General features: G+C 35.8%; 1 protein-coding gene across 2 annotated transcripts in view; it reads left to right on the top strand.

Annotated features, from left to right (window-relative positions):
- Il1rapl2 (interleukin 1 receptor accessory protein like 2) overlaps positions 1-11,404 on the top strand; it is a 1,644,749-nt gene extending 1,633,345 nt beyond the window's left edge. For both annotated transcript variants that reach the window (XM_004646205.2, XM_004646204.1), the window contains one exon: positions 10,415-11,404. In XM_004646205.2, the coding sequence (XP_004646262.1) occupies positions 10,415-11,112 (698 nt within the window). In that variant the 3' untranslated portion in view covers positions 11,113-11,404. The remainder of the gene's footprint in view (positions 1-10,414) is intronic.
- Positions 11,405-11,898: the final 494 nt, after the last annotated feature.

Raw genomic sequence — 11,898 nt, 5'->3', positions numbered from 1 at the left:
ATATATTAAATGCTAAAAGAATACCTGGAAGATACTTCTCAATCATTGATGAAAACTTAAAAACTCTTTCATTTTTTGACCTAATTAATTAGATTGCTTTAGATTTCAATGTGCTTGCAAAAAACATTTTGTATAATGTAGAAATTTAGCAAAATTCATCTTGAGGGATAATTGTTTAAATTTTATCAAGGTAATGTCATTACTAAAGTGGAATCAATGTAATATGTCAGGTCATTTTCAATAGAACTCAGTGTGTTCCTGACCGTTCGACCTTCTTCCATTAACAACACCACAGTAGCCACACTTTTTCAACCAATTTCAACAAGGAACTGGAAAATGACAGTGTTCCTATCTGAAAATGATGTCAGTGATCTTTCGCCTAATGTAGAAATGTGCACTTCCCCATTACGCACAAGAAAGAGAAAGGGGAATCACTTGCAACTCATGATTGACTTTACCTGAGACTCAATAATAACTTACTTAATGTGGAACGAAGCAGATATTATGGCGGATGAGAGTGAGACCAGAAAATCCTAAGCGTAAGAAAGATGTACTTGACAATCGCATCCTCTTGTAGTGCCATATGGATTACTTGACAAATTAAAAAATTCAATATATCAACTTAGCCAAATAGTTGTTTAGATGTCGCATTGCCTGACAGTCTTGATTACGGGTATAAGGCTTAAATAAACCATAAAAGTTTTCTAGCTCAAAACTTCAGATTTTTATTATGGCTTATAATACATTCATGAGATAATAGGAAGTAGTCCCCTAGTTTACCCAGAAAATGCTAGCATCAGAATGTCAGAGATATTTTACTTAATAGAAAATCATTTTGATATTTTTGAGATTGTACAACCATCAGACTGAGCAGGAATGTGGACCTTGGGTCCTCATTCTTGCACCAGGATGACTTCTTTTATACGAAGCCGTTTGGAACAACTATGTAGTTTTTAGATGTAACCACTGGAGGGTGTTTGATTTTAATCCTTCCTTCCTGAACGAGGAACTTCATGTTCTCTGAATTGCCATTTGCAAGTGTAACCTGCAGTGGTTCTTAAAAAGGCCCTTTGACAATTTTTCTTTTCCATCAACATTTCAGAGCTAGCAGAGCAGTCACCATGTCACGATTAATGAGTTTTCCCTTGGCATTTTTACCACACATTCAGGAAGTCGATGAAGTATATGAATAATATGCTTGATTTACACATGAATGACAGAGTAGAACATTTTGGACATAGTGTATGTATGCTATTAAAGAAGCTTCTGTGGTCTGTATCTGCAGCCATTGGTACAGATTTAACAGGTTATGTTATATAAATATAGGCACATTCCTCTGAGAAAAACCCTAGTTAAAATATTATAAGCTGTGTTTGTCCCTCGCATCTCATCTAAAACATGTTGAACTAAGATTGCTCCTTCTTGCAAAAGCCAGCACTGAGACCTTTGAGCACTATAAAAAATAGACCTCATAAGATCATTCTTGACTTATAACAATAATTTTCTATGAATCAAATTAATGAAGTACATGCAATAATCCATTTATATTTAGTGTCTGCCCTTTTCAGGTATATTCAGTTTCTTTTCTATGACTCTCCTGGTATTCAACTCAACTTTGTCAACATATAAACCTGTTCAATCCAATTTCAAAAGTGCAAAAAAATTTTCTCTCCTTCTTCCTCTTCCTCTTTGTCTCCCTCTTGTTCTTCATCACCCTCCCTCTTTCCCTCCCCTCCTACATCTCTCTTCCTTTTGCTCCTCCTGCAGTGTTATCCAGTTTCTCTCTAAGAGTTCTCAAAGTTAAATACAAAGAGCTCACTTTCCAAGATAAGCTATATGTATCTGTGCTTCTGTGACTATCCCATAATTCTTAGCATGAAAATGTTGTTCTTTGGCAATTAAGACATGAGAAGATTTTATACAAAAAAATTTTTTTTCTGAATGCTGACCTTGAGTCTTCAGATCAGAACATTACTTTTCTGGCAATGATTACCTTTACATCCTCAAGCCTGAGGTCAAGATTATCTTTATGTTTTCTCGGGTTAGGTACCTAAATGTGGCAAGAATTTTTACTTTCAAGTAAAAGTTTGGTCTGTTTCTTCCTAGACTAGAAACATCTGTCCCTGAGAACAGTAAAAGCAACTTTGCTGCCAGCAGGCCTCTGAATGTCAGAAGTGACAGGCAACCAAAAGAAAGCCAGATAGAAAACATCCTACTCAAACTGCCTAACACATTTGAGAACTACAGATTTTCTCACCACTACAGCTGCTGGATTTTGTAGGCTAAAATACACTACACAGAGCACATAGTGTTCATGGGGCCTAGTGGATCCTTGAGGAATGAACAGATGTGCTCTGAAGCTGACATGTGACCAACAGAACCCAGCTGTGCAGTTGAGATCCTGAGATTGGGGACATTTTTGGATGAGTACCATTTAGGCTCTTGGGTCCATCTTATCTCAGTTTCTGTAGAGGTTAAAAAACATAAAAATATAAAAAGCTATTTAATCAGACTGAGGGCCCCAGGTCAGATACAGAAAACAATATTCTAAAATTAAAAGTAGAAACAACCCAATACTGTAGTTGTTATTCCCCTTTAAGAGAAAGCAAGTAAGATACTTAAAAATGAATGTACAATAGTTATATTATATTTTGAGTCCGTTCCACCTGAAGATTTACACGAAGCTAGAAATGCCTATGTGAATTTGAAAAGAAAATACCTTCACAGATTTTTCCGCAGTTTTTCTTTTTGTTCATAAGATCATAAGGATCTCTGAATGAGTTAACTATGCATGACTGCACCAGATAAAAACACTAATGAACTAAAAATATCTTCATGAATGTGGATGATCAACCATGTCTATTGAAATTATGTCTATAAATTTGACCTCAAGTATCAAATTGTCTTTCCATTTGTTTTCATGCTCAATTTTCCGTGAGTTTCTCTCACTCAAGACTCCTGGGACTCCTTCAGTAATTTAAGGAGAAAATTTAAAATGTCTGATCACATTTGCTAGACTTTCCTCACCAGTCTAATCTTTAGTTCTTTAATGGTTAGGACTAGCCATGCTGACAATGAAATGACAAATAACTGGAGAATACATCTGGTGTCAGATGATCCCTAGTCACATCTGAAGTGAGGCATGCAAAAGACATTTATGTACATGGGTTTGTAAGTTTCACTGCCAATAGTTCCTCTAATAGCTGAACAGATTGTCTACCATTCAAGTTAAGTTGTCCCAAGGGAGTAATAAAATCCTTTTCCAGGCAATCTAATGTCTGTGACCTAAAAAGTTCAAGGCAGCAATAACATGTACAGCTATGGAAATTTAACACATTGTGTGAAATTTACTCACATGTAATACAATTAGATATGCCCAGTGTCCCCTTTATGTGAGAGTCTGGGGGGGGAACTATGCCCCAGCATGCTCAGAAATATAGTAATGTAAATAGACTAGTTTTCTCATTAAAATGTGAGATACAGATTAGATCACATTTTGTCAAATTTCAATGGTACATTTAAATGCAGTTCACAGAATAGGTACTTTAAAAGGAAATCAAAACAAAAATTAGAGAAACAGGACAGTGTTGTTTGAAGCACTGAAGTTAATGCAGTGAAGGCTTACAGTAAGTACCTTCATTTCATATGTGGCAAGGTGGCACTGTTGAGATTTATTTATGTGAGTTTCTTCTTTCTAGTGAAGTCGGGGAGACAAAGAAGACATTTTTTTAGACTCTTTCTTTGCTACTTTTTGCTTTAGAATTTTTAAGTATGCTCTGGATGTGTCCACATTACCCACTTCTGCTCTCTATAGAGAGATAAAAAAGGAAGATTAAATATGCAAACAACATTCCCGGGGGGCTTTCCCCACCATCATATTTCCTCAAGCACTCACAAATGAAATACTAAAAAGGTAAAGGGCTCATTAACAGAAATATAGTCTCACAGGAGTATCACTATGAGTCCGAGCTGTGTAGCAAGACCCTGTATCAAATAAATAAATAAGTAAATAAATAAATAAATCGTTTTAAAAAGAAAGAAGCATAGTCTCAGAAGTCAGAGGGGTAAATCAATGTTTCCTGAACACACCAGGTTTCAACGAGTACAGATTAAATGTTGATAGACTCACTGATCAAAATTAACTTGGCTCTTCATTCTAGTAAATAGAGAAAAATAATCTCACCTAAGAACTTCATTTAGCCCAGCTGGAAATTATCAGGTCAAGGACTGCATACAGGAGTAGAAAGGGAAGATTTTGCAGAGCAAATAATATCACGCTAGGAAGTATGTGATCCCACACTCTTGGCTAAATACAAATTGTCCTGCCTGAACTCTAAGAAGATAAAGCAGAACTTTCCATGGCAGAAGTTGCCTCAAAAGCTTAGCAACACCATTCATTGCAGACTCAACCTGTGTTGCAGTTAGTATTAGGTATCATCTAAAATCCAAATATTTTCAGTGAGACTACACTATAAACACAGCACCAGGGCTGGGGAAATAGCCAAGCAGCATAATCACCTGTCCATCAATTGCAAGGTCCTGAGTTCAATCACCGGTACAAAAAAAAAAAAAATCATAACTGTAACTGAAAGCGCATCACCATCAACCTCTAAATGTACCAAAGTTGTAATACAAAATGTTTTTGTAATAATTTTCCCAAATGAAAAAATATATTTTCTTTGATATATGAAAACTTATATAGGTTAATTTTTAATCTTGAACAATTAACATATATTTTTATATTATTGATAACTATTAATTACCTGATGTTCATTAGAAATTAATAGCATATAATCTGTTTTCATGTGTTCTGTCTCATCCTAAAAAAAGTCTCTTGAATGAATTTCTGCTTTATATAACTTTAAGTTTAAGCATATTGACCCACTACTACTATTCTATTATTTGAATCAGACAGCATACCATAATAAATTGTACTTTGTCTATAGCCTATATTTTTGTCACTTATCTCTTTTTAAAAATGTGTTCTTTGCCATTAATAATAACCTTGATGTAAATGGAAGGGCCAATACAAAACAAATGAGAAGGAACCAATTGATTAGTTTGAGAAATCAAATTGCCAAGTAGTCAATAGCCAGACCACAAAGAAAATCATGAATGTAGAATTTTTGGCTTTCTTTCTCTTTTGCCAGGAGACCCAGAGCCTGAGAAGAGAGTAGTACTGGGTTATTTTGGAAAAGTGTGTATATCCCATTAAGAAGCAATTTCTTTAGGCTGCTATTTTCCAGCTTCTATTTCCCATTTCCTCCCTCAACTTGTTTTTTTGCATTCCTAATAAGTGGTACAATTTATTTTCAAGTCACTATTCCAAATCCAATCATTCCTTAAGTGCACTAGAATTTTTCTTTACACAACACTTCCTGTACAAGATTTTAAAATTAAGTTTACTTTCATTTTATTAGTGTTTCAAGTTGTTAATTTCATTGTTTCCTACCAATATTAATGTTGTTGGCATGAATTTTCCTCATTTCTTCACATCCCAAAGAGGGGTTCTTGACAACACAGTTTCTTCAAGATATGTTTCTAACTCTCGGCCAACTCCTTAAACAGAAAAAAAGGAAAGTTTTCCTTACACTTTTCACTTACAGTGTGAATAATTTGTGCCAAGTTAATCACTCTTATCAATAGCATACACATGGTTTTTTTTTTCTTTACCTGATTGTGAAAATTCACAGGTTAAATATAATTGGCTTTGCTTCATGTCCTCTACTCTGCTGTGGTCTCACAGACTTATCTAGAGAAAAAGAAGTTCATCAGAAACAGGCCCCTTGGCCTTTCCTATCATCAAAAGTTACTTGAAACCAAAATTTGCAAAGAAATGACTTATTGACCTTTATGTGAGAAGTACATTGTATTTTTATGTAGAAAAGACTTTTAAAGGTTCCTTGCTACTTAGTTGCTACATTTGAACAAGTGAAGGCAAGATTTAGTGAATAGAATACACTATGTGGATTTAGGGATTTTTTTTTAAAAAAAACGTTTCTTTATTATTTCTCTGTGGTAACAAACGTTTGAGAACATTTTCTGAAGGTTTCTAAAACATCTTCCACAAAACCACAGCCTTACCAGAGTAAATCCCATTGCCTGTCAGAGACTATACAATGAACCACCAATGTCTTAACTTGATACTTGTTTCTGCTTACTTTATTTGGAACTTTTCCAAGCATAACCATCCTGCTTGGTTTCTAATTCAAAGATAGCAAACCTTTTTTGTAAAGATCTAAATAGTAAATACTTTAAAGTTTGTGTTATCCATATAATCTCTATTGTATCATATTCTTCTTTTTGCATCATATTCTTGTCACATTTTTCAAACAACTTTGAAAAAGGTTAAAATTTTAGCTCAAGGGGCACATACACAGGCCTTAATGGATCAAGCTCCAAGTCATAGTCATGGAATAGACATGAAACCCCTACGTAAGGGGGATTAATTTGGGTACTTAATTCATGTACCCCAGTAACAATTCCCTGGCTAAAGATTAGCAAGTAAAAAGACAAATGTCTCTAGTTTTGTTTCTATCTTATTTATTTATATTTTTCATGATAGCTACATTATTGTTTGTTTCTTTGTTTTTCGGAACTGGGGATTGAACTCAGGCCCTTCCACTTGCCAGGGAAACGCTTATTCTACTGAGCTATCTCCCCGGCCCCATTTATTTTTTTTTTCTCAAAGAAAAAAATGAGTACAAGAAAGACTTTAAAGGAGAGAGGAAGCAAAAAGGAGATGAGAGAGAAGAAAGGAGAGGAAAAAAGGGAAAGCCAAAAGAGAGCAAGAGAAATAGCAAAGGTGGGGATAAAAGAAAAAGAAGTTTAAAAAAGAAGACAAAGGAATAGGAAGGGCTGGGGAGATAGTTTAGCGCTCTAAGCAAGCACAAGGATCTGAGTTCCATTCCCAGTACCACATGCTATGCAGACCCCAGAACCCTGCACATGCCTTGAAACTGAACATGGCCACTGAAACCGGGTGTAATGGTGCATTCCTGTAATCACAGTGCTGGGAAGGCTGAAAACAAGAGGATCAATCACTAGGAGTCCCAGCTGCCTAGCGAGATTCTGTACCAAATAAATAAATAAATAAAAGATTTTTTTAAAAAAATTAAAAAAGGAAAATAGTGCCAGGGAGATAATTCAGCGGACTAAGTACCTGCTTAGGCAAGCAAAGAGACAGGAGTTCGATCCCTGGCACCACATGCCATGTGGGTTCTGCCCCCACACGGGCTGAGCTGGCCACCAAGTCCCTACATGGTGGTGCATGCCTGTAATCCCAGCACTTAGGAGGCTGAAAACAGGAGGATCACCACAAGTGTGAGCTGCATAGTGAGATGCTGTCCCAAATACATAAAAGGAGGGAGGGAAAAAGACAGAGAATGAATGACACGGAGAAAAACAGAGGGGGGAGTCAGAATATGAAAGCTGGGAAAGTCTCTCCTTTTCCTTAGAACCAGCAGGCTCATAGAGGCAACTCCCCCAGCTGCTTTCAAATCCTGAGATTGTTGCCCAGCCACTGATCACCATCCCAAGAAGTGAAATGTGGGCTCTACATCTGAAAACTTCTACTTGGTTTTTCACCAAGTGAAATGGAGCACAAGATTCAAGGCCTAAGCAAATTGCTTGTGTTTTCTTTGGGATCCGTAGGCTGTGTCTACCCAGGGAAAATTTTGATGTACTGACTGACTTCAGTACGTATGATTAATGTATATGTAGGGCAAACCAGGATAATTTAAATTTTTTTCTTCCATAGCAGGTTTTCAGCCGGAATTATCTGGATGGTTGCCTCAACTCTCCACTAGGTTTTGCCAGGATAAGCACAACCAGTGCAGTATTCAGGAGACAGAGACCAACCCCTCTCGCCAGGGTTCCCTTCAATGCCCACATCTTGTGCAGCTGAGCATAATGGGATCTGTTGTGACAGGCATTCCTTCTGAGGGCAAATGTAAATTCTGCCTAAGAAGTTTCTAAGAAGCTCCAACAAACCTAAATTTTGCACTCTGCTTAGCTATCAAATGGCAAAATATAATAGATGGGTGAAGTAGTAAAACTATACTAATAGAAAAAAATATAAACTACAGTGTTCCCTTCCCCATCCCAAAAAGAAGTTAGCAGAGCCAAATTCTGCCATGGTTCAATCATAGTAAGTGGTATGTATGTGTATAAGTTATAAATAAAGATATTTTGGTTGTAATTTTTAAGCGGATATAGCCATGTATAGATACACTTTTATTTTAAAAGTATATTTAAAAAGTGCATTCAGATTACATGCCAACACAGAGAAATTGCATTGTTCAGAGAAGTATATTCTATGTGTCTCCAGACAAGGTTTGTACAGAAACATTGTTTTTTGAAATTAAATTACACTCTTCAATTAATAAAGGAAGAGTAATAGTCAAAGTGAACTGTTGGTAAATTATTTGGTAAAGATTATTCCCCCAAAATTAACAGCATCCATAATTCACCTGGTAAAATGGTATTCTCATGGATTTCTGCACTGAGGCCATGATTCTGAGCATGGGATTTGTTTTGTTTTGGAGAAGAGGTAAAAAATGTGAAAGATGCATGATAGTTTATTTTACTATATCTTACAGATTCAACTTCTAATGATGAAGCTTCCCACATAACTTCTTTCTTTTTGGGAGCAGAAAGAAAAGAAGAAAATGAAGAGTCTTCTACTCTATTGAAACTTTCTACTTTTCCTTCCGTTCTCTTTCACCAGTTATCCAAATGATAATTACAGAGAGAAAAACTTCCCTGTGGCTACTTGTGTGGTGTTTTTTGTTGTTGTTGTGTGTTGTTTTTTTCCCTTCAGATTGAATTTCTGATTATTCCTCCCTGAATATATAATTTCTGAAATAAAACAGGGCTCCATCATGACCAAGGAACTAACTGCCTTATCCCCTCAGATACAGCTGTTCAAACTACTACATGAGAAAGTCCTGCAATGAAATTAAGTCAAAACTAAAACAGCCTAAAGGACAAATTGTTAAATGGGCAATTCTATGTGTATCACTTTAAAATGGTTTTGTTTATCTGGTGGGTGTGTGGAAAGTTTGTTCACTTTCACTTGTGAAAGTTTTTGTTGTTGTTGTTGTTGTTTTCCTTTTTACTGCCAAATGGTAGAAATAACAACCTGGAAAAGAGAAATCATTTGTAAAATATGCATCTGTAAAACAGTTTCTCTTTTCTAATGGTTTGTATGAGACTGTTTGGTGTCCTGACACTGTATCCTGAATGTGACTTCCTGAAAGCAGTCTGTAACCCTGGGCAGATTTGCAGCAAGAAATGTTGGCTTTGCTTCTGTAAGCACTGCTTTTGCTAGAGGGCACTGTACATTAGACAAGGCCTTGCATTCTGCTTAGTAAAGATAGCTTTCTGGCGCAGCATCTGTGTCCAAGTCTCCATTTGTTAACACATGTGTACATTTCCTCTTTTGGCAGTTAAGACTTGGGAATCATAATTGCAAGAGGATTATTCCATGGGATAAACAAACCTAGGGTTAGTTGAGTGTTTCTCTACCATGAAAATGCCATAACATATTTATTTCACTTACAGAATTGCTCCACAATGCAGAGCAAAGTCTTACTTCTAAGTTGTTCAACTCTGTCTCCTCCTTCATCATCCATTCCATACCATCCCCCATCTCCAATGCTACACTTCACTTTTCTTGGGTACAGAAAGCAGCTGGCTCAAGTTAAACTCGTGGGTATACGCTATTTCCCTATCTCTCAATTTGAAAGGCAAATCAGCCTAAAGTTGCAAATGAGAAGATAACCTGAAAACCATCCTATTATTCCAGCAGAGATTTGTCACCATTTCTGTATCACATATGATTTGTACACGTAGCTTTCCTAATTGTTTAGTCGTTACAAATGAGAGGCTATATATACAGTTACCATTTGTCAATTGAAATCAATAATAAGAATAAAATCCATAATTATTATTTGTCAACTAAAATCGATGTTATTAATGTAAAGATAGAAAAGATGGAGGAAAAGCAAGCCAAACCCAACAGTACAGCAACCTCACAATTATTAGAATGATCCAGTTATCTTTTCATTGACTCCCTGATTGCTTGTTCATTTAAAGTGTTAGCCTTGGAGCCTGCCTTGAAGTAAGTGACTAAATAAATAATTGCTGAAATATACCAAGGCTCTGAAAAAGCAAGAATTTGTGTTGGTTAAGAGGACACTGTAAGTAATGCTAAGAGGAGATGAAATAACAAATTAAACAGTTGTTTTATAATTTAATTTTGAAATGACTTTCTCAATGTGCAATACAAGAAAAAAAAATGGGACAGACTTTAATGAAAGACTGAATCTTTGCTATACTACAGTGCAAACCTTATGCTATAAAGACTGGCAATGTCTTTGTTTTACTCTTTCTCTCTTTCTGTGATTTATAGCATACATTGAAGATCTCACAAGATGTGTTGAGCAAAGCAGAAGACTTATTATCCTGCTAACTCCAGACTATATTCTCAGACGAGGATGGAGTATATTTGAGCTGGAAAGCAAACTTCATAACATGCTAGTCAGTGGAGAAATCAAAGTAATTTTGATTGAGTGTACAGAATTGAAAGGAAAGCTGAATTGCCAGGAAGTAGAATCACTAAAGCGTAGCATCAAACTTCTGTCTTGGATCAAGTGGAAAGGACCCAAAAGCAGCAAATTAAATTCTAAATTTTGGAAGCATTTAGTATATGAAATGCCCATCAAGAAAAAAGAAATGCTATCTCGGTGTCATGTTCTGGACTCTGCAGAACAAGGACTTTTTGGAGAACTCCAGCCTGTACCCTCAATTGCCATGACCAGTGCCTCTGCCACTCTGGTGCCCTCTCAAGCTGATCTCCCAGATTTCCACCATTCAGATTCAATTCAAATGAGGCATTGTTGCCGAGGTTATAAACATGAAATGCCAACAAGTATATTGCCACTGTCTTCCTTAGGTAACCACCACACTTACTGTAACTTGCCTCTGACACTACTCAATGGACAACAACCCCTTATTAATGCTATGAAAGATAATCAGGAATTTCCCCGGAATAGTTCCCTGCTACCTTTGTCATCCAAAGAGCTTAGCTTTACCAGTGACATTTGGTAGTAAAAAAATTGAACACCTTTGAACAGTTATGTGAGCATAGAGAATTTCTGCTAAATCAAGCGAAAAGTATACTTAATAACACTGAAGTACTGAGAACGTTTTAAAAGTCACAGGAATTGCTTTTGTACTTAAATGTTTTTGTTTATATTTCCAAAATAATGAGTAGGGTCAGAAGGACATGCTTTTGTAATGTGGCACCTTTTACCAATGTAAAGTTTTAATTTCTTCCTGCAGAGGAAAAATTTGAAATTGTGTTGTTTTAGCAAAAGTTTTATGATACTACATGGATTTCAACCTTTCATGGTGAAGTATGTCCCCCATATCTATGACTATTTCTCTATTTACATAATATTTTAATTGAGAAAAATTAAAGACTTTAACAGAATATGAAAATTCAAACTACAAGATAAGTGACAAAGAAGAAAAAAATCTATAGAATAACTGAAGAGTTGGAGATTATAAAGAAAAAATGTTGAGGGACTCCAAATAGAAGATGTTTGTAGAAGATCAATTGAGGAAAAAAATGTGATTTAAATGTTTAGAACTTCTTCACCATAATGGACAATTTCTGCAGACTAAATCAATAATAGAAGCTTTTAGGTTGTTAAGCAAGCGCATCTCTTGTAGGCAAACTGGTATGTAGGTAATCAATGTGTAGTTCTTAAGCAACTAAAAAGAGAGGCTATGATTTTTTTAGAATAGTTTTGAACGGCCTTAAGGCTTTCTGGCTTATTGCAAAATTGTACAACTTTGAAAACACATCTTGAAGTGCACATTTTATTGTGT

Source organism: Octodon degus, unplaced genomic scaffold (assembly GCF_000260255.1).
Source record: "Octodon degus isolate 3935 unplaced genomic scaffold, OctDeg1.0 scaffold00259, whole genome shotgun sequence".
In the NCBI taxonomy this organism is placed as follows: domain Eukaryota; kingdom Metazoa; phylum Chordata; class Mammalia; order Rodentia; family Octodontidae; genus Octodon; species Octodon degus.
Note: the sequence above shows the minus strand (reverse complement) of the source record. Positions and strands in the feature narration are given on the sequence as shown.